At 41.2% G+C, this 27,938-nt stretch overlaps 3 protein-coding genes across 4 annotated transcripts; all 3 read right to left on the reverse strand.

Moving 5' to 3' along the window:
- Positions 1–322: 322 nt before the first annotated feature.
- prkag3a (protein kinase, AMP-activated, gamma 3a non-catalytic subunit) lies at positions 323–5,219 on the reverse strand. 2 transcript variants are annotated; one of them, XM_012857261.3, is made up of 13 exons: positions 5,079–5,219; positions 4,923–4,962; positions 4,686–4,786; positions 4,210–4,291; positions 4,075–4,133; positions 3,229–3,274; positions 3,077–3,131; positions 2,862–2,988; positions 1,722–1,887; positions 1,613–1,650; positions 1,368–1,514; positions 1,094–1,289; positions 323–538 (listed from the first exon to the last, which is right to left on the reverse strand). In XM_012857261.3, exons 1-12 carry the CDS (start codon positions 5,094–5,096, stop codon positions 1,173–1,175), a joined length of 996 nt encoding a protein of 331 aa, XP_012712715.3. In that variant the 5' UTR covers positions 5,097–5,219; the 3' UTR covers positions 323–538; positions 1,094–1,172. The 2 variants fall into 2 exon arrangements, with proteins under 2 accessions (XP_012712715.3, XP_021169062.2); XM_021313387.2 differs by having other exon boundaries at positions 3,214–3,274.
- Positions 5,220–6,272: 1,053 nt separating this feature from the next.
- cnppd1 (cyclin Pas1/PHO80 domain containing 1) lies at positions 6,273–9,939 on the reverse strand. Its single transcript, XM_012857262.3, has 8 exons — positions 9,729–9,939; positions 9,150–9,252; positions 8,829–8,910; positions 8,622–8,742; positions 8,382–8,510; positions 8,232–8,293; positions 7,970–8,087; positions 6,273–7,853 (listed from the first exon to the last, which is right to left on the reverse strand). The coding sequence occupies exons 1-8, from the start codon at positions 9,789–9,791 to the stop codon at positions 7,218–7,220; spliced, it is 1,314 nt and encodes a 437-aa protein (XP_012712716.2). The 5' UTR covers positions 9,792–9,939; the 3' UTR covers positions 6,273–7,217.
- Positions 9,940–12,823: 2,884 nt separating this feature from the next.
- Positions 12,824–25,776, reverse strand: abcb6a (ATP-binding cassette, sub-family B (MDR/TAP), member 6a). The gene is made up of 20 exons (XM_012857263.3): positions 25,504–25,776; positions 23,861–24,397; positions 21,858–21,998; positions 20,287–20,476; positions 20,105–20,197; positions 19,830–20,022; positions 18,978–19,099; positions 18,762–18,871; positions 17,156–17,221; positions 16,028–16,153; positions 15,874–15,950; positions 15,731–15,794; positions 15,569–15,654; positions 15,430–15,487; positions 15,241–15,345; positions 14,517–14,691; positions 14,318–14,430; positions 14,037–14,131; positions 13,480–13,548; positions 12,824–13,392 (listed from the first exon to the last, which is right to left on the reverse strand). Exons 2-20 carry the CDS (start codon positions 24,386–24,388, stop codon positions 13,233–13,235), a joined length of 2,571 nt encoding a protein of 856 aa, XP_012712717.2. The 5' UTR covers positions 24,389–24,397; positions 25,504–25,776; the 3' UTR covers positions 12,824–13,232.
- Positions 25,777–27,938: the final 2,162 nt, after the last annotated feature.

Below are 27,938 nucleotides of genomic sequence, written 5' to 3' on the forward strand. Positions count from 1 at the left end.
GATTTAATTGCCACTTTAATGGTCTATGGGGCGTCTTTTTCGCTGAAGGGAGTATCTACTTCCGCTGTACGTCCTTGTCCCTTCAGCTTGACGTCCTGGTGGTGGGCGCACAGATGGGCGGGGGCATCATGAGCACCGTCACGGATAAGAGGGGGGAGATTGGTCACGTGTTCCTTGTTTACTGTGCGAACGGGTGGGGGGGAGAGAAAGTAAGAGTGTGGCACCACGCGGTTGCAGTGCTGGTTGTTTGGAGACCATCACGACAAAGAAGTGAGTCAGCGTGCACATGTCAGAGGAAGCCAGTTCAATAAAACACGTCCGCGTCTGTTCACATGTATTTATTGCAAACACGGAGGATTTTACTGAGTAAACATAGTGATGGAGATGTGCAAACAGAGTCAATGTGGACTGGAGAGCCTCTGATGAGTCCAAGGAGGTCATGAGAGGTCATCTTTCCAAGTTTTGAAAAAATAAATAAAAATAAAAGATACGCTGAGCAGATACACCGCCATACCTCATCTTTCCTTTTAGTCATTTTCTGAAAGACACAAATCAAATCTATGCAAATGAAACAGTAAATCTCAAAGGTATTCATACGCCTGAAAGATTATTATATTTTTCACGTTGCAAATGCAAAGTTCATTGTGTTTTATTGGGATTTTTATGTGACAGACTAACACAAAGTAGCAGCACAATTGTGAATTGCTAGGAAACTGACACTTAATTCAGACCCTTTAGATCTCTTACAACTAAATACAACCATCTGGCTCCAGAAGTCGCCTAATAAGCGGATGGAATCCACTTAAAAAATGTAAATCAATAATTTGCAGAGCAATCTTTCAGCGCAATTACAGCTACAGATGTTTTTGGGATCAGCCTCTGTCCTCTTCACACGTCGAAACGGCTTCAGTTTTTTTTTGCCCATTTCTCTTTCCAAAACGACTGTCAGATTGGATAAACAGTGTCTGTCTCAATTCCTGCCACAGATTTTCAATTCATTTTGTTCTGGACTTTGACTAGGCCATTCCAACACATCACCGTGCTTTGATCTAAGGAGGGGCTGCTGAGCGTACGTTGGTGCGGTAAAGCTCACCTGCCCCTTGCGCGTCGTCGGTCCTCAGAGCCCGCACAGCCAGTGGAGCAGCAGAGACAAACCGCTGCTGTTTCCCCTCCTAGGACAGAAGAGCGTCGATACCTGCAGGGGCGAGGACCAAGGCCTGCAGCAGGTCAGACAGAGAGATAATGCCCTTCACCACGTCAAGCCTGTCCACCAGGACCAGCCGGTGGACCTGCAGGAAGAAAATGTTTCTCTAGTCTCACGATTTCCTCATTTTGATTACAAATTTGAGAACCAATCAGACGCCAACCTCAGCTTTAACTATACGATCTATGACCAGGTCTAGCGGTTCATCCGGATAGCACTTGATCACCCCCTCAACACGGCACGTGCGTTGACTAATGACTTCCTGCATGGTTATGTCCAGGTTGTTATAGGTCTTCTGGGCTGCCAGATTCTGTAAAGGTCCCTCAGAAAGTCAGTAAATGATGCTCTTAGACTTAAACGGAGTCGCGCGTGCGACAAATAGACCCTTAGATGAGCTGCTGTACTCACGATGACGTCGAACCTGGAGTAGAGGGCCACCACTTTGCCTGAGAAAACAAACAGCTCGACGTTAAATAGATGACGTTGATGAAACGGGGGTGAGATTGAAATGCCGTACCTTGCTCGTCCACCACAGGGAGCGCCGACACCCGCCTCTCCACAAATATGGACAGGGCTTCGTAGAGCGACGCTGACTGATGGACCGTGGCAATGTTCCTGAACGTTCCTATGCCCAGCTCCTGGACGGGCCTCTTAAGAAATGCAGGTTTGGCCAAAATTTTCCCCTAAAAAAAAAAAAAAAAAAAAAAAAAATATATATATATATATATATATATATATATATATATATATATATATATATATATATATATATATATATCCAGACACAAGTGTTTACCCCTCCATACAGATATTTTCTGGTCTTGTTTTGTTTCAGATCATCAGATAAACGTTACAATCAGAAAACAACCTGAATAAATACACAGTGCAGTCTCAAATGATGAATGTCATTTATTTTGGGGGGAAAAAAGGCTATGTGTTGCCTTTTTTTTTTTTTTTTTTGGTTTAATTTCACCAGCTATATCCAGTCCCTTCAGAATAAAACCTGTCAGACAGCAGGACGTAGGCAAAAAGTTCTCAAAAAGCAACACATCATACTCTAATCTACAAGAAATTAAAAAGCAGACATTGACATCTAACACTCTTGAAATGGCTATAAAGCCAACTATAAGGCTCCGGGACTCACACGAAACCACAGAGAGAGCAAATGTCCACAACTGGAGAAAAACATGGACCAGTGATTAACATACCCAGGAGTAGCTAAGCCTCCAAAATATTTCCATGAGCTCATGGACACCTTAAGAATCCAAAACATCTTTAACTCAGACATAGCTGACTAACCTAACCTAACTAAACCCACCCTAACTCTAACTCTAACTCTAACCCTAATCCTGACCTAAACCTATCCTAAATCTAGAACACCAAAAACCTCCTTAACCCAAGTTAAAGTCAGAGTTCCTGACTCAACAATTAGAGACATGGCAAAAATAAGGGCCTCCATGGATAAGATTTCCCTTAATAAATGAAGAATCGGCTTCTTGTGTTTATTCAGGTAATCGATTTCTAACATTACAATTCGTTTGATGATCTAAAACATTAAAATCTGACAGAAAACAAAAACAGAGTAAATGTGTAGGGGGGGGGGGGCACTGTTTTTCACGTCACTGTAGCAGAGGATGGCTGGAAACGGCTCACTCACAAATATGTGCAGGAACTTGAGGATTCGCTTGTGGGTCAGGATGTGCAGAACATTTCCAGACTCCGGGTCGATGACAGGCAGCCTGTGGATTTTGTATCTGAGCAAGGAATAGACGGCATCGAAGAGGCTGCGGCGGGAAAACCAGCGATAATTTAATGCTTCTCAGGAAAAGTCACTGAGAATTTACAGTGATTTTTTTTTTTTTCTTATTTCACCTGGCCTGTGGAGGAATACTGATGAGGAACTGAGTTGGAGACTTCAAGTACACATCTAGGTCGAAGTAGGGGGAGAACTCAAATTGATATTCAATGAGATTTTAACTAAACGATAGCGTTTGTTAGCGGTGATTTACTTGGAAGGGAATCACCTCTCCATGTTTCAATCTTATGGCTCTCCAGCCCGTACATTTGGACCTGTGAGAGAGAAAGAGCTGATTCTGGTTCTAAAGCACGTCAATGAAATTGGTCCAACACTGATGTTATCCATCAGATTTCAGATCCCTTATTTCTCTTTAAGTGTCAAAGGATAAACGATGACAGACCTAAAGAGACAGAAAGTAACCAAAAAAAAAAAAAAACCCACACAAAGGATAGGAAAACTCATAAACACACCAAATGTGTGATTAAATTAACAGATCTATAAATAGCAGACCCCTGAGCCACAAGTGAAGGTAACGCCTCAAGTTAATTCTCGCGACCACCTCAACATCTCACATTTAATGATGAAAATAGGCAAAACAAAAGCTGGCGCAGAATTTCAGTCGTCCAGGTCATGATCAATCCAAAAAAAAAAGGTTAAAAAACAAAAACAACTGGACTTTTATTCTGTGGCTGACGACGTTTCGCTTCCCATCCAAGAAGCTTTCTCAATTCAACTCCACACTACTCCAGACACTTTGAATCGAGAAAGCTTCCTGGATGAGAAGCAAAACGTCTTCAGCCACAGAATAAAAGTCCAGGCAAAACAAAACAAGACGACCAAGGGTTGCAAAATGAAAAGCATTAGAACATTAACAACAAGACAAGCGTGAACATCCAGGCTTACGATTGCGACGCAAAAAAGGCAAAATTGTGCATGTTAGATAGAAAGATACAAGCCAACAATCAAAAAGCAATACAATGCGAAAATGTTCCGTACACCGTGATCCAAAAGTAGAGAATACTTTGAAAACAAGCACAAACTGGGGAGCATCTGTTGTGTAATTTGCGCTCACCATTGGAGACTTGTAATAACAGTGGAGGATGTTGATGAAGTCGGTGATCGTCAGCATGCCTGCGGAAGAAGTGGACTCACATCCCTCATTCGCATTTCAAACGGCGTATTTAGGCGGAGGAAGCGCACGTCTTACCCACAAACCTTTGCAGCTTGCTGTCCCACAGCGGTGCAGCCCTCAGGCCATTGGCCACCAGGGCCGAAAAGGCCTTTTTCACCTTTGGAGATAACAGCGTGGAGGTCAGCAACGGCTTATGGTTCAATTATATCGGTGGCTTGAAAGACAACATAGAAAAAAAGGCGGGTTGCTCCTTAACAATCCAGTCAGACCTTTGCATCTCATACCGGGTACCATATGGAGTCATAGACCAACAAGATGAATCTCTGAGAGTGCCCGGATCAAACGGCTCTTTCTCGGCACATTTTGTTTTGGTATAAAATATGGAGAGTTTCCAACGCGTTTGTTAAAGAAAAGCTATTGGAAGAACTTTGAGCTTCAAGAACACAGATCAATGTAGCCAAATAATCCCGATTTAGTAAAACGTGAGGGTATATCTTAGTCTGAGAAGCCTTTTTTTGCGTCCTCACTTGGACGGTATAGTCCACCCTTACCTGTAAGGTGGTGTCGAATATGACCAGTTTGCAGCTGATCGGAATGGCTTCGTAGCAGCTGTGACTTTTCATGAAATTCAGGTAGACCGTGGCATCAGCCTCTAGAACCAACAGCAGCCCATCAGCATGCACGCAGTATGTGAAGGACTACAAATACCAGCTAGCTACAACAAACCAGATACTTATCCCCGAGTCGCACATGCATTATTAAAACATGACAGCCCCTTGCAGAAGTACCTGGTCTCTTTATTTTCCTTTTATCTGGCGAACAGGGGACCTGCAACAAAACCAACAATTGTCTAAATCCTCCAAAAATCCAAGCAGTCTGCAAATAATCCTTTTTTTTTTTACAAGCGACCCCCAGATTGCGTACAAACCGGAGCAACGTTTCACCTGCGATAGAGGCTCCATTATCCTGAATGTCCATGGATATAAAAAAAAGGGGCAGATCTGGGACGGCCGGGACTGTTTGGTTTGTTGTTACCCTTTCCTACAAAGCAGTCGGGTCTATATTAGGAGCTCCCGAGTGGTATGTGTCAGGCCGGTGGCGGAGGAGGGGAGGGGAGGGGAAGAGGAAGCTGGCACAGGTTCAAGGGGAGGGACCGTCTTGTTTCCTCCCAAATCTAGACATCTGCTTTTATTGTGCCTTCTGTGTCTTTTTAGAACATCGTGTCCCTCCACGGCTGGTGAAGAGGTCTAAAAAGCTTTTAAACAGACTAATAAACTTTCTAAATACCCAATCTTTAATTTGGGAATGTCTACTTGATCTCACGTCAAGGAACGTGCCAGTGACATTAAAATCACGTGTGCCACAAGTATTGGCACCACTACTTGATCCAATCCCCTTTTTTTGACCAGTCAGCGTTTTTAACGTTTTACAAAGTTGGAGAACACGCAACAATTCTTCGCTACAGTTCTCCAAAAAGTGAGAGTTGGGTTTGAATTTTTTTTTTTCTACACCTCTTTTGTCATCCTCACAGCAAGACACACGCCATGCACTCTGGCGTTTCTGATTTTGAAGAGCAGCAAAGACTATTGGGCCTTTTGTTTGCTCCAATTGCAAGATTGCACTAAAAAAGTGAACTAAAACTTCTGCCCCACCATGGCGGAACAAGATGCAAGATATGCATCTTGTTATATATGGTTTGGGATTGCTTCTTTTTAAAGGTTGCACAAAATTATCATGTTTTGGGACCATGATATTGATAAATATCATCAGATGTATTATATTTCCAAAAAAGTTGTGTCCAGTGTGAGCATCGACTACCGAGTCCAAGTGGCTAAATATTACATTAGCATGAAAAATGCTAGTTAAAACACTTGGAACATGTTAGCCATTAGTTATTACACAATAATAGAACAGGTCACTCTTCACTAATATCAATATATACACTATTATAGAAAATGACATGAAAAAGCAAAATTGAAAGATTAGGGTTGGATATCAAGGAAATGCACAAAGACTCACTTTTTTAGAAAAGCTTTTATTATTTGGGTTTATCTACCTTTTTCTTTTTTACATCATTTACAAAATTAAATGGTTTTTTTCTCTCTCTCCAAAAATGTATCAAATCCAAAACTTGAATATTTTTTTTTCCCAGTTCCTGCTTAATTGCACATAAAAATATGGTTTTCTTCTTCTAATGGGGTGTTTAAACGCAAACAAAGCAGCAATAATAAAAACAAAGTGGTGTCTTTCCGCAAAGTGTGCAGATTTTCACATCGCATTACTAATACTTCAGTTAGCCTTTTAAACGGGTCAGACCCGCAACCAAGAAAAATCTTCCACTCTGACCTTCAACGTTGCTACAGGGGGGGACCATCTTTAAGATTGTCATATCCTATTCCCGACACGAAAAAAAAAAAAAGCTAAATACTGCAGAAACAAATAACAGGATGTCTTAATTTCTATAAATTCAGGTGCAATGAGAAAAGCTGATGAAGCTTGCATTCAGTAGTCTACTTCCACTCTGACACGTTCTGCTGCATGAAGTGAACGTTAAAAACTTGTAAAGGAAGAACTCCAACGTTATTTAGCGTGCCAAAAAAAAAATCAGTGCCCGCAACGCGCCTCACCCCTAACTGACTGAAGAAGAAGAAACGTTAACACTGATAACACATGGGCAAAGTGAGAACTCAGGAAACAGCCTGCTCTACTTTTAGTTGCTTCTTATAAAGCTAGTAAAATAAGCAAACCGGAAAGCTTTTCGTTTGTAGATATGCTCAGCGACTTTTAAACCCACACCTCCCAAGCGATTACACCTCAGAGCGGATCCCGTTCACCTGCATAAAAAAAAAAAAAAAAAAAGCTGTTTTGTCACCTTTAAGACCCTCAAAATAAAAATAAAGCGCATTAATCTGTGGGGCATTTGATTGATTTTTTTTATATTGAGTGAGTTTTCGCCCAAAAGTGCCACTTTAGATCTATGTTCTAAAAAAAAAAACAGACTTTGAGACAGCGGTGAGTCATGAAAACAAAAGGTGCTGTGGTCTCCGGGGATGTTTGCAGCGGGACGAACGGCGGCGCCGCCTCTAGCCGGGCACCAGCAGCGCCTGATATTTGCCGGCGGGCAGCAGAAGCTCGGGACGGCAGGGCGACAGCGCTACAGCCGGAAAGGGTCCGAGTTGTGAGTCCAGACTTGATCCTGCCGCTCCCACGAGGCCGGAGGACAACCACGGCGGCTGAGGGAGGCTGTTAACAGTGCGGCGGTGAAGGAGCGCTGAGGTGTTTCTGAATACACATTCGAGGTGAGGAAGGTGTGCAAAGCCGGAGCAGCGGAAGGAGGATGAAGGCCAGGATTGGGCGGTTTCCCCCTCGGACTTTCCCGCGGGACGCGTACGACCCGCCGAGGCCAAGAAAGAGCGCCCGAGACACAGAACGGAGGTTTGTGCAGAAACCAGCGGCGAGTCGTCCCGTCTGTGGGGTTGGCGGGTTTCCAGCGAAGCGGTGTGACCGTTCAAGGACTCGTTGGTGAGGACACAGCAGGGCAGGCGGCGGGCTGGAGAAGGAGCTTCTGGACTGAGGCTGGACGTCCGGACGCCGACTTCGTTTAGCAAAGGCAGCAGGGACTGGTCGCCTCTGGACAAACTGAGCTGCTGCACCGCAGCACTGCCAGCAACGAGACCGGCCACACTGGTCAGATAGACCAGGCCGAGCATACAGGAAACCTGAGAGCAAAGATGGGAAACATTTGATTTACCCTTTAGACCATTAAATGCCTCTTCTGTTTTGACTATACCATTTTTTTTTGCCTGGTTGTAATCATCAAAATAGGGCTTCTAACCTTTAGAAAGTGCAGATAGACGGCAGCGAGAGCGTGACTCCATGCAGAGTGATCCAGCAGCACACACAGGTCGGTGTAGGTGAACCAGCCGCGTTTCATTCCTTGCTTCTCGGCAATGCTGCAAATAACCCGACATCACAAAACGTACTTCCAACAGATGTAGAAAATACTGTATTTACGTCTTTATTCACATTTTTTTACAGCCTAACAGAGTTTAGCTAGCTCTTTCAGACTCATAAGGCATAATTAGGTTTGTACAAACCTGGTTTCCAGCTGGCCGAGTATATCAAAGAAGTCCTTTGGTTCGGTGAAAAGGCTCCACTCCTTGAAAATAAAACACGAGTCAGGGCGAAAAGTTTTCTCCAACGTTCGGCAAAAACATTAAGAAAAACACACACACAGTGCCTCTTACAATGGCATTCAAGAAATTCATCTCCAGGTTGTTGATCGTTTGGACGTCCAGTTTCCCCGCTGCTCCCCACTCGTCATTGAAAACCTCCTCTTCCTCGCCTTCGTCGTACAGGTACTTGCTGGCAACCATCTAGAGAGCGACGAGCGAAGACACCGTTAACTGAAATCGCCTAAAAACAGGACTATACTCCACGCATGTGCCGACGATAAAGCTACTCTACGTTCACGAGGACACACGTACCATCGAGATCAGGAAGAGGTCAGATGAGGAGATCTTTTGCAGGTACTCGGGGTTTCTGTGTCGTAGCCTTTCGATGTAAACCAACGCCAGCATCATGGCGCACGGAGAGATGCACGCCTCCCTGAACAAAGGCAGACACGTCTTTTAGGAAGAACCGACATGTTGGTGCAATAGCAGACGGAAAGGGGAGATTCTGTAAAGACAAACCTCGCAACGTGAGCAGCATACTTCTTCTGGAGCTTTCGGATTGGACTCGGGGCAGACTTCTGGAAGATCTCAACCGCAATATCTGCAGATCCGGGAAACACAAAGTCAACATGCTGGCCAGTAATAATCTAAAATAAGCCCATATGGAAATTAGCAAACCACATTTAGCTTTACATTACAACAAACTCCCAAAACAACTGTCTAAATACAGTGACAAGGAGCCAAAACAAAAATCTATACCACGTGATCAACACAACAATATTCCTGCAATTTAAAAGCCTCATGTATGAATGTCTGACGCAGACCTGGACATAAACGCACCTGTAACAGGGGAAGAAAGGGCATCTAATGAAACATCTTTGTCCAGGCCGTAGTACAGTCTTTTTCTCACTCGCTCAGTCAGTTTTTGGTGTCCAGGAAGGAACTAGAAAAAAACAAAACAAAACAATAACAACGTGTTCTTTACTGCATTCAAAACGTGGCCAGAGCCTCAAAGACAGCTTAAAAACCATAAGCAAACAACACGAATAGATCGTGCGTGCATTTGTGTCACTTTTACAACGCAGTAGTATAAGAGGAAGTCATCTGTAACAATTAACCACAAGCCAACTTAGCTGTTAGCTTAGCGACGTCAGAGTTGGTTAGCGCGCTAAGCTAACAGCTAGTCAACAACAGCCCTTACACAACAAGTAATCCGATAAGTTTATATTGTTTTACCGGGAAACATGTCACTTTTAAAACAACAATTCGTGTTAAAGTTTAGCTCCAAGCTCTGGAAAGACAGTTCAGTTTTGTTTTCCTCTCGCCATATAAGGAAGTTATCTGTCGCTCACACAGGCGAGCTAACGAGCTTAGCATGCTAGTTTGACCTAGCCTGATTTTTTTAGCTCATCGACGTACCGTAAACTCCTGGAAGTCCGAAAACTGAAAGGTGTTTTCGTTAAATAACGCGTCGAAATTCATAGTTACTGTGGATTAAACATCGGCCCGTCAGATTTGGAGGAGAAATAAAGTCCACACGGCCCGGTGTCTCCTTCCTGCCAAAAGCGAATTTGGCTCGAAACACGCCCTGCTGTTGTGACCGAGACGACGCGGGCGGGCAACCAGACTAGTGGTGTGTGACTGCATGCGGTCTGGACGGCAGGGGGCGCTGCGGTCACAGGAGCCCACAAAAGCGACGAAATAAAAGTGACGAAATAAAAGAGTTCGGTACATTTTTATTTATTTTTTTATTTATATATATATATATATTTTTTTTTTTATTAACATCATATACAACAAACATAGTGTCGGCATCAGATGTACACAAATCTGAAAAACCTGAAGAAGCCGATCCAAATTGCTTCCATACTTACAAAGAGAACGTAAAAAAACATAAAAAAATAAAATAAATAATAATAATAATTAAAAAATAAATAATAAATAGGGGTTTTCCATTAGTTTCAAATTGTTTACCATATTATGCAGTTCTGCATCTTGTTTTTGTCCATGACTTTCAGAGATAAGAAAAGGTGGCAGAGTTCCTTGTGAAAGATGGTTTGACTTTAAGAAAACGACATTTGTGAATAAAAAAATCACCGATGATAATTATTACATTTAATAATCTTTCAAATAAAGTTCGGTACCTTTTAACCTGAAATATTTGGTGTTTGTTGTCTATATGTACCCTTGTAAAATGTATTATATTTAAAATGTATATTTTTTTTATTTAGATAAAACAAACTATTTAAAAAACTTTTCGTCCAAATGATCACTGTAGGCCACATTGCACCTAATGACTAAGGGTCCTTTTTGATATTTACATTTAAGTAATACGTTTCCTCTATTTACAGAAGGAATTCAGTGTTGTTGTTTTTTTAATTACATATTTTGTAAGATAAATAGGCAAAGAGTCCTACATGCAGCTTTAAATGTACTAGTCTAGAGTTGCCCATTTACCTTCACCTGTCTCAGTTTCTCCTGCCAAGTATTCTTTGAGCTTGGCATCTGTAGTTTCCATCCTCTCCTTCCTTAAAGAAGTGCAGGATGAAGCTGAATTGGTTTTACACACAGAAGAAATTGTGTGGAAATGGTAAACAAGCAATACAAGCAAGGTTCCCCTTTGTAGAAGATCAGGGGTTTGAAACTCCAGTCGTGCCACTGTCCTGCAACTTTTGGATCGTCCTTGCTCCAGTAAGACCGAATCCAATGAATGGTTAATGATGAAAAATAGCTGAAACGCAAACAAGTTAATTTAGACTAATGATTAAGGTGTGTTGGAGGATGGACACATAAAAAAGTTGCAAGGCAGAATTGGGTTGCAGACCCTGATCTTTGACCATGATGTTGCTGCAACAGACACTAAACCAATGGACAAAAATATCTCCAAACCAGTTAAAACTAGACAATTTCAGATAGGGGTGGGTGATATGGACTTTAAAATGTATCACAATATATTGTGGTAATGTTGCAATAATGATGACAAAAGACTATTTACAGCTCCTTGCAGTCTTTTTCAGGTAACTGCATGGCTGTGAGTGCATGTCTATTACTGCCCAATAAGTACAAATGCTGTCCTTAAAAACATTTAAACAATGTAACATGTTGGAACACAATTCCAAATGTTTTATCACAACTGTAGTTACATAAAGAAGTGTGATTTTTATTACTAAACTGTACACAGTAACTACATTTAATTATACTTGTTGAATTTATCGGTACACTCAATAAACCAAGTGGAGAAAATAGCAAAAACAACAATCCTGACAATAATGGCAGTTTTGACGGCTTTCAGACACCACTAGTTGGAATTTATCTTTGTTAAAATTAATCCAAATATTTATCATAAGAAGATCTCAACTAAATAAGTGACCCAAAAATGTTCAATCCAAACTTCCATTTTTATTCAGGAAGGGTTTAAAACTCAGTGGCATCATGTTCAACATTTCCATCTTTATCTTATTATAGTACATCACTTTGACTGCCTGCCTGGCGGTTGTAAAGGGCTATATAGATGAAAGGCTTAAGATCCTTCTACTCTTAAGTAATTATTTAAGGTTTCCTCATTAAAGTCAAATGCAACGTGATGTTTTTCATGCACAGCCTTGAAACTTGTGAAAAATAGAGTTTTATTGTTTACAATTACATGGTACGTATTTCTATAAACTTCACAAAAAGTATACATTTTCAGATGCACAGGTTGGTAGAAGGACAACAAAAAGTATTTAGAAATAGTGTTGATTCCATTTAACAAAGAGAGGACTAATTACGGTGCCGTGTGAGAAAAATGACATTTTATAGCAGGTTTTCATTGTAAAAACGTAACTAAATCTGTTCTGAACGAGAGACCAGCAGATAACCTGTAATAGACTGTACAGCAGTAGACATTAGCGGTCTTGACCCCTAAACGTGATCCTAAACGCACGGCGAACTGCATGCTTAAGACTTTCTTCTTCAAAAACACCTGATTCAGCTGATTTTCAGTTCAGCCATCAGTTGAAATCAGGCGTTCTGAAGCAAGAGAACGTCTAAAAACATGCCGGGAACAGCGCCTTGAGGACCACGGTTGGTGGAAAACAGCGGTCTAGACCTTTACGAGGCTTAAACTCTAATCTTTGGGAGCCGGTATCCTGCTTTTTAGACGTCTGCTTGGCCGTATTTACGACTTCCTCCAGCATGCAGTCCAGCTCTGCAGAGCTCTGCTTGTGAGACGTATATAAAAGGCTGCAGGCCACCGACCCACGAGGACCGGACTCTGAGACCGCGGCGTTACACTAAAGTGATTGAACATGTACACTTGTTTAAGCAGCTCTTAAAAAAAAAAAACCAAAAAAAAAAAAAAACCTGTTTTACCTTAAATAATGTATGTTATCATAGAAATGAAAACCCCTGACAGAATTTTACTCCCCCCCCCCCCGTTCTCATTCCACCGATGAAGCTGAATGTTGCTTTTCATTTATTCCAATGTATGCAAAATGTCCAATAATGAACTTGAGAAAAGAGAAAGAGAGGGAGGGAGTTTTTCATTTTTCAAACACATCCCAGACAACAAAGTAACTTCAAATTATAAAAAACAAAAAAAAGTCAAATAAAAAAACCCAAACAGGTAGCTGAAGTGCTGCTTAAATTGTTCAGTTTAAGCATCTTAAACCTGACGCTTGTTCATTGATCTTATGCCGACATTTTGCCCAACATCTTGATATAAAACCAGATCAGCCACGACAAGAACACCATCGTTCAGTTTTTAAAGGCACCTTCCCTTTTCTACCTGACATTGCACTTGTACTTGAAATCACCTAAAAATAAATAACATTATCACACCGCTCTGTGTTCTGTTACTTAATAATAAAGCCTGAAATCTTTGAAAAAGTACAAAAACGCACTTTTTGTTGTTGTTGTTGTTGTTGCTTGAAGCAATAAATACATTCAATGCCCCTGCTGGGCTGAAGAAGCGGACGCTGGCTGTAGTTTCTCAGACTGGCGATCTTTCGCCTCGGTGTCCGATGAGGAATCCGCGTCGTGGGCCTGCTGTTGCTTCGTCCACATGTCCGCGTACAGACCTCCTTTGGACATCAGCTCTTCGTGCCTTTTGGAACGACAAGTGATTAACAAGTGGTTAACGTTTACTCCCCGATTCAAAGAAAGGCGCTACGCTCAGAGGAATAAAACCTACCCTCCTCGCTCGGCGATCCGACCCTCGCTGATCACCAGGATCTGGTCCGCTCCGATGATGGTGGACAACCTGTGTTTGTTCAAAGCAGGAGAAACGGGAAGCCATTCAGCACATACTGGAAACAGAGGTTCCTCCGTATTGACAAAAGGATGATGGGCAGAAGACTGAGACGAAAACCGTGGTAACACACTGCAAAAACAGATCTAAAAATAAGTAAAAAGTTCTTGAAGGTAGTGTATTTATCCTTGATTTGAGCAGGTACATAAAATAATCTGCCAATGGATTAAGTATTTTGACCCCTAAAGATAATTAGACATCCTGCACTTGAAATAAGATGGAGATGATTGTTCCTATTTTAAGTGCAAAAATCTTATTCCATTGGCAAATCATCTTATTTACCTGCTCAAATCAAGGACAAATACACTGATTTTAAGAACATTTTACTTATTTTTACATCCGTTTTTGCAGTGCAGAAGCAGTTTTTGCCATCCAGATGTGCAGCACGGTTAACGCCGGCCTTTGCCAGACGGCTGAGGAGCGCTGCGTGCGCCTCGTACCTGTGCGCTACGACGATCGTTGTGCGGCTGGTGCAGACTTTAGCCAGAGAGGCCTGGATGTTGCGCTCGGTCTGCGTGTCCAGAGCAGAGGTCGCCTAAAAGAGAAGCTCTGTTATAACGCTGCGGACAAGAGGAGCTGTGGCAATGAACTGCTAATCCTAAATGCCGTGAAGATTAAAGCAATAAAACTTTAAAACTCTGACTACATCTAGCCGAAGTTTATCATGCATGTTTGCTTAAGGCTACTCGTCGAAATGCATATTTCCTCAAGGTGATCGTACCTCGTCCAGCAGGATGATCTGAGGCGCCTTCAGGATCGTTCTGGCGATAGCAACCCTCTGCTTCTCACCTCCGCTCAGCTTCAGACCCCTCTCACCCACCTGCGTGTCGTAGCCTGCCAGGTACACATGCCACAAGGTGAAAAAAAAACAAAAAATAAACTAAAGCTCTTCTAAAATTAGTCCATAACCGGCAGGTTACCTTCAGGGAAGCCCATGATTTTATCGTGTATATCTGCAGCTATTGCCGCCTCCTCCACCTCCTGGTCGGAGGCGGTGATGCGACCGTAGCGAATGTTCTCCCTGATCGTGTCATTGAACAGCACCGTATCCTGGGGAACCACGCCGATGTGAGCGCGCAGAGACGTCTGCTTAACCTGAGGAGACACGGGGTTACGATAATTAGCATGCTAGCCAGGAAGTGGGTCTAAATGGAAGCTCAGGCTTTATGGTTTGTGTTCCTGTTGTTTTTGCTAATCATAAAAGTGTAGGCCAAATTAATGGATACAACACGGTTATTATTCCACAACCATCCCCCTTCTGATGCACACAATACTTAATGGCCATTTCTCAGAGCTTGGAAACCCAGAAATACTGAAGCAAGAAATAGAAATGGATCACAAATCTGTGTTTCTACGGATTTTTAACGCTGGTAAACATAATTTAAAGATTTAAAATACACTTTTCTGAACCACGTCCACTAAAAACAAGCCGGCTCTGTCGTGTACGGATGATGACGCACCTATCCGTCTCCACGGCTGTAAACAAAGTGGATTATCAGCTTGAAATGAAAAAAGCTGTTTGCAACATGAGCGTGTCGACAAGATTTTCTAAAATCTCGCAGAGCTTACCTCAAGGCTGAATAACGTAGAAAAGAAAAGCTATAAAGCATTAAGCCTTAAAAATAACTGAAAATTGACCCCTACTTTTGAGATATCCTGCCCATCGATGCGAATGCAGCCTCCCTGAACGTTATAAAAGCGGAAAAGCAGGCGAAGGATGGTGCTTTTCCCGGATCCTGACGGTCCAACCTTAAGGGGAAAGCAAAAAAACAAATAAAATGAAGATAAAAGTGCATCAGATATGGAAAAAACCTTATATTTAAATCACAGTACCAGTGCAACGGACTGTCCTGGAAGAACGGTGAAGGAAACGTCCCTGAGAATCTCCTTCCTGTAAAAATGACAACCGTTGTAGAAGTCTGCAAACTTTCTCTGCAACGTTGCACCGAAATGAAAGCGAACATGAACCAACCCGTTAGTGTAGCTGAAGTAAACATGGTCAAACTCCACCCTTCCCAGCTTGTACAGCAGATTCCCTGCGTTTACGTCGTCCTTCACCTGCAGGAGACACGCAGAACGTTTTAGAGGAAACGCCGCACCACACATCCAACCTCAGCCTGAGTTTCAAACACACCTCTTCTTCCTCCTCAAACAGCTTGAACATGCTCTCCATGTCGATGAAGGAGTTTTGGATCATTCTGCAGAAAAAAAGGGGACAAAGGTTAAAGACGCGGCTTCAGCCGGGCACGTCTTAAAAGCGGGGCGGTCTCCTTTTACCTGTAGTAGGTTCCAAACCAGTTCAGAGGGGTGTACAGCTGGATGATGTAGGTACCGAACAGCACAAAGTCTCCGACCTGGAAACAGAAGGTCGTCGTTGTCACAATCAGGCGGAAATAAGTCAGGATGCGCTGAGATAGAACCGGGTCTGCACCTTAAATCTCCCCTCGGTGACAAAATAGGCACAGAGTAACGAGCCGGCCAGCAGGCCAGATCCGATGACCAGGTTCTGGGTTTGATTGAGTAAGGCGAGGGACGCCTGAGTCATCCACTCTGAAGCCTAAAACAGGAGCAGACGAGAAACGGCTGATAAAGATTTCACAAGTTTAATTCATAAAGTAAAACCACACTATGTGTCCATATCATTTTAACGTTGTGTTTCCAATTACAACCACAAACTTTAACATTTTGTATTTGGATTTAGTGTGAAGAACAAACGCAAAGTGGGAAATAGCTGAAGTGGAAAGTATGGCGTACACAGTAAAAGCATAAAATAAAAATAAAACATATGACTAGTAAAAAAAGGGCGACAGAGAAGCCGGTCAGAGTTAAAGGAAACTATGATGGAGCTAAATCCAGAGTAATTCAGAAGGTAATCCTGCAACAGATCTCAGACTGAAGCTCAAAAACACCAGATCAGAGCTACTATGGCCTAGTCAAAGTATAGAGCCAAATCCAAGAGAGAATCTGAGGCAGGAAAATACATTAAATGTTCAGACATACTCTTCATCCAATCTGACAGAGCTTGAAATGCTTTGCAACGAGGGAAGAACTGGAAATGTATTTTCTATACAAAGCCTATGGAGCCATGCCCCACAAAAATATGCAGCTGTAACTGCAAAAAATAAAATAAAAAATGCCTTGGTGGAGCAAAATACAAATGCACAATAGACTTTTCAGATTTAAGTTGGTAAAAAAAAAAAAAAAAAAAAAAAAAAAAGACTTATGTGTGGGTCCATCACGTATAAAAAAAAAACCCACGATAAAACACACTGAAGTCTGTGGCTGTGACAAATCGAACAAAAAGAAACCAGAAGTGCTTCGCCTTTAAAAGATGAGATTAAACGGTGGTTCTAACCAGTCTTTCAGGACCTAAACCTGCCGCTCACGTCTGAACCCTGTGGCCAGCAGCTGCATATTTGCACCCTAAAAGCAAACTGAAGCACAGCCTCGCTGTAACGGCAGTGAGAACACGCCTGGTTTGACTCCTGTCCAAGTAAAACAACAGATTTCAAAGAAACTATTCTCACCAGGTGGCTTAGACAAAGCAGCTCCGACTCACCTGATACTTCAAGATGAACTGTTCAAACCGGCTGACTTCATAGTTCTCCGCGTTATAATATTTTACCTAGAAAAAAAAAAAAAAAAAAAAAAAGGAGGATAAAATAAACTTGACTTTTAAAGCAGGCATCAACCCTACAGCCATGAACCCCGACATTACAGCAAATGTTTTTGATTTACTTTGTTTTATGTCACAATTATTCATCTTTAGAGACATTTTCCTTTTACCGACTGTTAAAAAAAAAGGCAAAAATAAACAAAAACAACTTCATTACGCATGCTTTAGTGAACTGCAGTGTTTTTTTTTTTTTTGCAGATTTCTAGAAGCTTCTTGCACAACCTTGCCGGGATAATCAAGGACTCTTCTTGGCAGAGTTCCTTTCCATTGGTTGGTTTCCTGGCACAGGACGCGTACATAAAGCCTGATGTACAAAATATCCGCAGGGTTGAAGGTGGCGCCATTCCAAACACTTGATCTTAGCCTGTTTTCTCCTTCTTAAAACCAGCTTTAGTGTTTGTTTGGCATCGCTGTCCTGCTGGATCACCCAAAAATCATAACCATCTATCTGCTGATTCAAGGTGCAGTTGACTAGTTTGGAGCAAGGCCTTCATTATTCTGGCAGCAAATTGAGTCCCGCAGCATGATGCTACCGCTACCATGCTTATAAAACGTTTTTGTAAGCATGGTATAATATTAATAATACAAGGTTTAAAGTCTCCCCTACGTTTCTAATTTCTACTTTTCAGGTTGAGGTGAAGCTAAAAGATTTAAGAACAGGCGTTTTGTCTTCACTACCCCATCAGAACCACTGGAAGCAGAACAGGCCCTCAGGATGATACTGCCGCCGCCATGCTGGTATAATATTCTTTGGTTTGAAGGTCTCACTTGGCCGTTATCTCTCATCCGACCATGATGCCTCTCTTCAGAACCCATTTGGGTCGCTATGTGGGGAGCTGCACGCCTTGGTCGAGCTTGAATTCACTGCAAAAATAGACCTAAAACTAAGATTTTTTTTTCTTGAAATGAATGTATTTATTCTTGATTTGAGCAGGTAAATAGGACTATTTGCCAGTGGAATAAGATTTTTGCACTTAAAATAGGAACAAATCATCTCCATCATCTTATTTCAAGTGCGATATATCTAATTATCTTATTTTAGCGGTAAAAATACTCATTCCATTGGCAAATAATCTTATTCACCTGCTCAAATCAAGGGCAAATACATTAATTTCAAGAAAATTGTACTTATTTTTAGTTCTCTTTTTGCAGGTGTCAATTTTGGAGCAGGGGCGTCTTTTCTAGCTTAGGACCCTCTCAGAAACATGATCCAGGACCCCCGAATTTTAAATTTATGGACTATGTCAAAGGACAAAGTCTGTGCAATTTGAATCTAGCAGTTCTGTCATGGTGAGCAGTCATATATCCACCAAGATTTATCCCAGAACCTCGTTGGGCCATTTAATAAAACATTAGTAGGGCTGCTAATTTTTAACCAGCGTGGATCACGGAAAATCCACAATAAATTCGTAGGTGTGCGTCAATTTCTTGTCTTCATATGTTTTAATGTCGTTTTTTTGACCACAAAAGGGAGAAAGGTTTGAACTACCGTCTCAAAGTTCAACAGGGAGTCCACGGCCTTGGACTTGGCGGCGTTGTCCTGCAGATTCATGTCTCGCCTGTACTTGGTTCTCCACTCGGTGATGATGATGGTGAGAGCTGCAAGACAATCGACGATTAAAGCCCTGCAGGCGTTTTGGAAGCAGTCAAATGTAACCCGTCCTGTTATTAGGTTTAGTGAAACTTCAGAGGGGGGGGGGCGTACTGAGGTAACAGGTCATGCAGATGAAGACGATCAGGCCGAACCAGGCGTTGAAGTAAGTGACGAAGTAGATGATGGAAATGACGATGTCGGCGATGGTTGGGAAGATGCTGAACACGATGTAGCTGTGACCAAAACAAAAAGACGTTAGTTTAGTTGTTTTTGTGGTTTAATATTTTAACAGTGACTGCTCTATTACATTATTTAATATTACACGGACAACGTAGGGCTGGGCGATAAATCGATTTAATCGATTCATTCGAATTTACAATTCTTTAAGATTTCATTTTTGGAAAATCTGGATTTTATTTTGCCAATACACTCATTGGGTTTCCATGAAGAGAACAGCATGTGATGCTGAATATATGTTTAGGCAAAATTATTGTCAAAATATTGTTAAGTAGAAACTTTTTTTTACCATAATACGAGGTACTTCATTTACTTATTTACTTTTTTTTAAACTTAGTTTGAAGTTCACAAGTGCAGTGAAGCCTGTTCTTAGCTCAATGTGTAATACCACTAGCAGCAAATGTTTTGTTATATTTTCATTGTTTATAATGGCACGGCTGCCATCTTGTTTCACAGCTTGTTTTTAGTTGCACTTTGAATTCAGGTCAACTCCCTGATGAAATGCTTGACATAAAAAGCAAGGTTTTAAAATAATTTCTTTAATTTCTTTTTATGAAACAAAAAGGAGGAAAAAAAATCGATTAATCGGATTTGGTATGATAAAATCGGAGATTTATTTTTTAATCCATATCGCCCAGCCCTAACAAGAAGACATTAGTTTAGTCATTTGTGGTTTAATATTTTACATTATTTAATATTACACGGACTACGTCAGCAAATAAAGACCTGAGCAGGCTGTTGATGGACGAGGTGCCGCGGTCGATGCTCCGCAGCACGTCCCCGGTCTTGCGGCCCAGGTGCCAGCGCAGGGAGAGGGAGTGCAGGTGGGCGAACAGGCGCACCTGGACCACCCGGTTGGTGTACTGCTGCACGCGGATCCAGAGGAACGAGCGCAGGTTGCTGACGAACCCCGAGGCGCCTGAGGAAAGAGGAATGGACAGAGGTGAGCGAGGCAGAAGTAGAGAGCCGGGACCATCGTTCCCTTCGCCTCTCGGACGTACCCGCTCCTCCGCCCTGCAGGAACTTCAGCCCGACGTACACCGCCACCGTGGAAGCCACGGCCGGCCAGCTGCTGCCGTCCGTCAACTCGTTCACTGCGTGGGACAAAAGGGGGCGTGTCAGGGCGTTTTTTTTTTTGTTTTTTTTTTAAATCTCGTCGCCCAGTATGCGCGGCCTCACTCACCGATATTCTTGTAATAGATGGGCACGAAGACGTTGATGGCTCTCTCCACTCCCAGCAGTCCCAGGCAGAAGAGCACCAGCAGCTGGAGAACGATGTTGCCCCGGGGCCACATGTAGGGAACGAGCAGCTGCACCTTCTTCCTGAATCCCTGCCAGGTGGACTGGCTCTCCTCCGTCCTGCCCAGCAAGCTCTACAAAGCAAAAAAGTATTCACACCCCCCGGAAGTATTTCACATGACAGACAAGGTAAAGTACTGCATGGTTGTGACACGGTGGCACAGTTTAGATCAAAGCGTAAACGCGTCTAATAACGGCCTAGTTATGAGCCCGAGGCAAGACTTACACTGCAAAAATGGATCTAAAAATAAGTAAAATGTTCTTAAAGTTAGTGTATTATTCCTTGATTTGAGTAGGTAAAATTGATTATCTGCCAATGAAATGAGTATTTTGACCCCTAAATTAAGATAATTAGACATCCTGCACTTGAAATAAGACGATGGAGATGAATTGTTCTTATTTTAAGTGCAAAAATCTTATTCCATTGGCAAATAGTCTTATTTACCTGAACAAATCAAGGACAAATACACTAATTTTAAGAACATTTTACTTATTTCTAGTTCTGTTTTTGCAGTGCAGCTCAATGTTCACAGATGTTCTCTATTCAGTCCGTAGGAAAAGGAGCCTGTGTGCTTCCTTTAGAGCTGGGCGATAAATCGATTTAATCGATTAATTCCAATTTACAATTCTTTAAGATTTCATTTTTGGAAAATCTGGATTTTATTTTGCCAATACACTCATTGGGTTTCCATGAAGAGAACAGCATGTGATGCTGAATATATGTTTAGGCAAATGTATTGTCAAAATATTGTTAAGTGGAAACTTTTTTTTTTACCATAATACGAGGTACTTCATTTATTTATTTACTTTTTTTTTACTTAGTTTGAAGTTCACAAGTTTAGTGAAGCCTGTTCTTAGCTCAATGTGTAATACCACTAGCAGCAAATGTTTTGTTATATTTTCATTGTTTATAATGGCACGGCTGCCATCTTGTTTTACAAGCATGTTTCACAGCTTGTTTTTTTAGTTGCACTTTGAATTCAGGTCAACTCCCTGACGAAATGCTTGACATAAAAAGCAAGGTTTTAAAATAATTTCTTTAATTTTCTTTTTATGAAACAAAAAGGAGGAAAAAAAAAATCGATTAATCGGATTTGGTATGATAAAATCGGAGATTTATTTTTTAATCCATATCGCCCAGCCCTAGCTTCCTATCACAGCTCCTTTATCCTAGGAACCTCACGACGTCCCTTACCGGCACTAAGCAGCTAAAAGGAATCCCACAATCCTTTGCATGACATGACGTATAAACACAGCCCACCTCACGGAAATAAACGAAAATGTCAGGAAAGAATAGCTTGTGCACTTTGTAGTTCATTTTGTAATTTCCCTCTGGGATTATTTAAGTATTTCTGACTCTGATTTTTGGAAGGCTGTCGGTGCAGATCTGACCCTCATCATCCATGAGCGTTTTTGGTACCATCGTTGAACTCTCCGGCCGTCACGTCTCCCTACCTGCGTGCCGTTCTCCACGTCCCGCTCGTCCTCGTTTATAAGAAGCATGTAGGGTCTTCGGGGCAAGCCGGGGGCTTTAAGGCCGACGAAGAAGAGCAGCCCCGTGCAGACGTAGCGGACCACCCACAGAGCGAACTCCACCTGAAAAGTCCAGCGACATTTAAAAGAAGATTAAAAAAGGATGTCTGCTTTATAACAAACCTAGAGAGGTTTAACTGCTTGACTATAGAGCACAACATATCCTCTACAATTCATTAGTTCTTCCATACATTAGTTATTGCATAGAGGTTTGGGGTAATACGTACAAAAGTAATCTAGATTCACTTATCAAACTTCAGAAAAAAGCCTAACGAAACATTCATAATGTTGGATTAAAAGATCATACTAATGCACTTTTCTTAAAATCTCACATAATGAAAATCGAAGACTTAATCAAATTTAAAACTCTTGCTGTGGTGTACAAAGCAAGCCATGATCTACTTCCTGTCAATATACAAAAAATGTTCAACAGTAGAGAAGAGAATTACAATTTGAGAGGAGAATTTGTTGTTGAGAAGATGTGGCGTTCACACCACACTTAAAAGTCTGGGGCTCAGCCAAGGAGGAGTTGTGTTGTGGAATGGCTTAGATATAGAAATAAAAAGGAGTACCATGCTAAGACAATTTAAAAGCAGGTATAAATATGTCATCTTTAAAAAATATGCATGTAACCCAAACATTTAAATGTGATAATTTGTAACATTTTCAATAAGTACTGCTAGATATCTTCTTCTGTACAATTGCTTTAAAATAAGACACCGTATTCATGTAAGTGTGCTTTGATTTGTAATGCCATTTATCAAAAAACTGCATATGTTACATGACATTAATATTGTAATTGGGGGTAGGTTCTTATAAGTTCTCAAAACTCCTACCTACTCCTTTTGAGCACTACTAAAATGTCTTAACATTTCAATGTAAATCTTGCTTGTATTTTTGCTCAAAGAAACTGAAAAAAAAATAAATAAATAAAAAAAAAATATCTGGAACCACACAAATTTTAAATCAAGCAACAGCAACAACAAAAAAAATCTTCAAGTCATTCTTAGAACTGCATACTGACTGCAGATGACTCGGCATTTTGAAGAAGTCTGTTAACAGAGAGCAGAGTTTAGGATCTGAAGCGTGGGCGATGACTCAGCAGAAAAGACAAAAAAAAAAAAAAAAAACATCTCTGCGCCCGAGCCGTCGTCACCTGGGTGGGAACTCTGCTGCTTTGCATCGAGAAGGCGCGGCCCCGTGTCTGACCTTCGACCTGCTAAGCTGACAATGACGGGAGTTTGATCACATTTGGCCAGATGTAAACAGGGATTTCACGCTTTTGGATCGACAATGTGGGAGTGAGGTATAGCGGACATGAACCAAACCGAGGAATGTGGTGAAGCAATGATTAAGTCCTGACTAATGCGGTGACAGGCTTACCTGACTCCGCCAGATAGATTTGCTCCGCATATCCATCTGGAAACCTTCCGTTGAAGTAATTTTGGGAAGGGGCGAAAATACTGGTTAGCTGATTGGCCTATGTTGGTGATAGACGGGCCAAATGAACCAATCAGATTCGTCGTCGCTCGTAACAGAGCGACGAAGAAAACACAACCACAAGCCAAGCTACTCTTGCTGCTGCAGGTAAAGGCTCGTTAGCTCAGCAAAGAAATACTCTGTAATTCCGATAAAACTTGCTCGATAGCCACGCTAACGCTAGTTTCATCGGCTGAAGCCGCCATGTTCTTTAGACTGAACTGTCGATCTTCCCGTTGCGTCACACCTCAACCCGCCTCACAGCCAACGCTGATTGGACGTTCGTTTGGTGAACGGCTCCAAATTTTCTTTAACGGAAAGTAGCCTGATTGATCTGCGAGTGAAACCTTGAAAGCTCGCGAGATCAGGATGGTCTCACGAGGCTAGTGACAGGCATCACTCAATGGAAAAAAAAAAAGATCTTTCTTCTCTGAATGATCCCTCACCTCTTTCTGAGTGGTCTCCCGGCTCCACCACCAGTGGGGGCTGTACCAGGAGACGAAGGCCAGGTTCTCGGCAGAGAACGCCAGCGCCCAGAAGACCAGCAGCGCCGTGCTGTGGCCCCGCGTCCGGTCCATCAGCGGGACCCGCCGCCTCTCCACCCGCAGCAGCCCCAGAGCCCAGCCCCACCCCAGGGTGGAGAAGCAGCCGTACAGCACCGCGTAACCCGGGAGCTCCCCGCCGCCCCCACCGCCGCCGGCCGCCCGCCACACCAGCCCGCCCAGGAACTGCAGCAGGAGGAGCACGGTGAGGGCCAGCTGGACGGCGTAGAGGCGGGAGCGGGGGATGAACTTGGCCTCCATGGAGGTGCCGTACTTCTGGTAGCAGATGCAGTGGACGGTGCCGAGGAAGAAGGCGACGGCCAGCAGGATGCTGGGGACCAGGGTGAAGTAGAAGCAGGGGGAGATGCCCTGGTCCACCCAGGTGTGGGAGATGGAGGTGTTCGCCTCGCAGTAGCTCCGGATCAACGCCATGGCTGGCGGCTGCGGAGGAGAAAAAGAGAAAACAGGAGTTTATTATTTCAGTCCGTCATTAAGTTTCCTCTTCATTCTGACAATATTTCTACACTGCAAAAAGAGAGCTAGAAATAATTAAACATTTTCTTAAAATTAGTGCATTTGTCCTTGATTTAAGCAGGTAAATAAGATGATTTGCCAATGGAATAAGATTTTTTGCACTTAAAATAGGAACAATTCATCTCAATCATCTTATTTCAAGTGCAGGATGTCTAATTATCTTATTTTAGGGGTAAAATACTCATTTCATTGGCAGATAATCTTATTTGCCTGCTCAAATCAGGGATAAATACTCTAACTTTAAGAATATTTTAATTATTTTTAGATTCGTTTTTGCAGTGCAAGTTAAAAGTCCTTCTCGGCTGCCCTCTGGGAAACGATAGTTTCATTAGTCACCCATAATCTAAAGGCGAAATCAACAGACATGATGCAAAGAAATATACAGGATTTTGTTTTTTCTTTAAAAATACAGGAGAGATAACAAGAAAATGTTTAAATCCAGCCTCCTCCAACATTAGAAGATTGGTTTATACATATATTTAAATGGGAAAAGTTGACATTTTCTTTAAAAACCCAGACAGAAATATTTTATAATGTTTAGGATTAGGTTTGTATCCCACTTTTTGACGTGATTTTGTTTAATTCCTGGAACTTAACTACACTGAAGCACCGTATTGATCTCCTGAAATTGGAAAATAAGATAGATATTTTGTTTTCTTCCTGAATATGCAAAATTAACCTGCAGCTCACAGGTAAAGCCACCATGCTGTATTTTTTTTGTATGCACTTAAAAAAAGAAAGAAGTAAAATCAAGAAAAGGACTAATTTTATGTATCAAAACAGATCGTAATGTTTTTCATCCTCTTCAATAAAAAGCGAATGAAAAAAACAAAAACAAATACAAGAGATAAAGGATTTGTCGCGATATTTCCCCCCCAATGAGACAAGCGCATGAGAAATATGGAAGAAGTTCGCATTTAAGCTTCAAAAATCTACAGATGTATTAGTATTTAGGAGTTTAACCAGCACATTGTAGCGTTTAGTAGTCGTGTGTTGTTGATTGTGAACCTCACCTTGCCTGTCGGAACCAGATAACGCGGAGCCTCCAGAGATTAGCCGTGAGCGGCTCGATTAACCGGCTTGTGGTGGCTAACCAGCTCCGTGCCTGTTTAACGCGAACAGCCGTAGGAAGCAAAGCGGCGGCGGGGTGGTCCTCGCTACGGCTCTGTCATTGCGGCTCTCCGCTTAACAGCTCCAGCAGTTTGTCCTTGCAGCGTCATGCGTTAGACAACAGCTACCCATGCCATGACTCGGCAACCCACGCTTACGCAACGACGTCTGACCGGGAACTGCAGCGCCCCCCAGTGGACGAAAGGTACACATTAAAAAAAATAGAGCCATTCAATGAATTACAATGTTATTGAAAAGTTATCTCAATTTAAAAATTGACACACATTATAGGGCTATTCATTAAATTATAGATTCATTAAACACAAAATGAGGTTTTTGAAGCTATTGTTTCTGTTAATTATGGTAATTTCCGCTTACAGCTAATGAAAAGAAAAACATATTTAATGTTAGAATATAACATCAGAGCAATAAATTAACATTTTTATATTGACATCTACCTACTTATAGATTGTCATTTCCAAAAGGTAACTTTAATTTGAAAAACAAACCTGATTAGAACATATTCTACTTTATTAAACACACACACACACACACACACACACACACACACACACACACACACACATATATATATATATATATATATATATATATATATATATATATATATATATATATATATATATATTTGAAAAACAAACCTGATTAGAACATATTCTACTTTATTAAACACACACACACACACACACACACACACACACATATATATATATATATATATATATATATATATATATATATATATATATATATATTCAAAGATTCTTTATTGTCACTGCGTGTTACTGAGGTGAAATTGTGAAATGTCCTTTTGGTCACTCCTGTTCAGAGTACACATAATGAAAGCAAATAGACAAACAGCCAATGAACAAGGGTTACTGTGTTTAGTATGCGTATATCTATCTATCTATCTATCTATCTATCTATCTATCTATCTATCTATATAGATATAAACAGGTTTTTGTTTTACACCTTATTTTTGTCTAATATCTTATATATAAACATTTTCTTTAGATTCTTTTGTGGTTTTATTTTTCTATATAGCTCTTAAAACTCTTCAGTTGTGCTGTTTTACACTTTTTTAGTCTCTATTTATTCTGTTATTTTCCTATACATTTTTAGATTTTACCTATTTTTCTCTCAACATCTTTTTGTTTGTAATTTAGTTTGAAAAGTACTTTGTGCACCATATGGATTGTTGAAAAGTGCTATATAAATAAACTTTGTTTAATTGATTGATAATATTTACATTCCTATAGTTAGAAGATTAGTTTGCCTGTCTTGCTTGCTTTTTAGCTTTAACATTAGTGCATTAATTAGTCTACATTACTAGATGTGGTTTCTGCAAATGATGTTTATGGAATAGTTGTATTTTCTATGTTTTCTTGATCTGTCTTCCCTTTTCCCTGTTTTTTTAAACAGCTATCTTTAAGACATAAAAATAAATCTCCGTTCTTCCTTTACGATTTCACTTGTTTATAACTCTTTTAAAAGAGAGATTTGTGTTTCAGTTAAATGTAAATTAACTTGAGATGTTGACTTGATCTCCATATCTCTGTCTATCCAAGTACCTGAGGTAACTTCTGGACACACATGTGACACCATGCCAAATTTAAAGGATCCGCTGCTCACGTCTCATCACCAAGGCAAAATGGAGATTGATATTACCTGACAGGTAGGTTGTCTTAATGTTATGCCTGATCATAAATAAAGTCAAAATCAACCAGGTAGCAGCATATACTGTGGGGTCAATCCTCTGGTGTAATGTGGGCATAAAATAGGCACCCGAATTGTTTGGGCAGGAAACAGTATTACATTTAATAAAAGTATTTTATAGAAATAATTAGCAAGTAAGACTGTATTATTACAGCTTAAAAAGCTGTAGCCAGCAGATGTCACAGAATAAAGACAGGAAAGTAAGTAAGTAAACTTTATTTATATAGTACCTTTCACAGATAAAAACCACAAAGTACTTAACAGAGTGTAATAAATACCAAATAGAAATATCACAACAGCAGCTTAGGATAACATCAAAAATACGTACATTTAAGTAAACACTTGTCTAACTAAAAGTGTCTTCAGACACTTTTTACAGGATAATGTCTACATACCTTTGTGACTTCATGCTGTCATTAAGACCGAAGGTGGGGCATTTGGAGATTTTGCTGCATATTTTCAGTTTTAACATATTTTTCAGCTAACATTTATCAACTTCACATATCTTCTCTGATGAGAGGACCTCTTCGTAGTTCTTTAGACGTGTAAGTGTGCACTCAGCTATTTAAACACCCCCAAAAGTTTTATTAAAGCCATTTTT

The sequence above is a fragment of the Fundulus heteroclitus genome, chromosome 24, assembly GCF_011125445.2.
Source record: "Fundulus heteroclitus isolate FHET01 chromosome 24, MU-UCD_Fhet_4.1, whole genome shotgun sequence".
In the NCBI taxonomy this organism is placed as follows: domain Eukaryota; kingdom Metazoa; phylum Chordata; class Actinopteri; order Cyprinodontiformes; family Fundulidae; genus Fundulus; species Fundulus heteroclitus.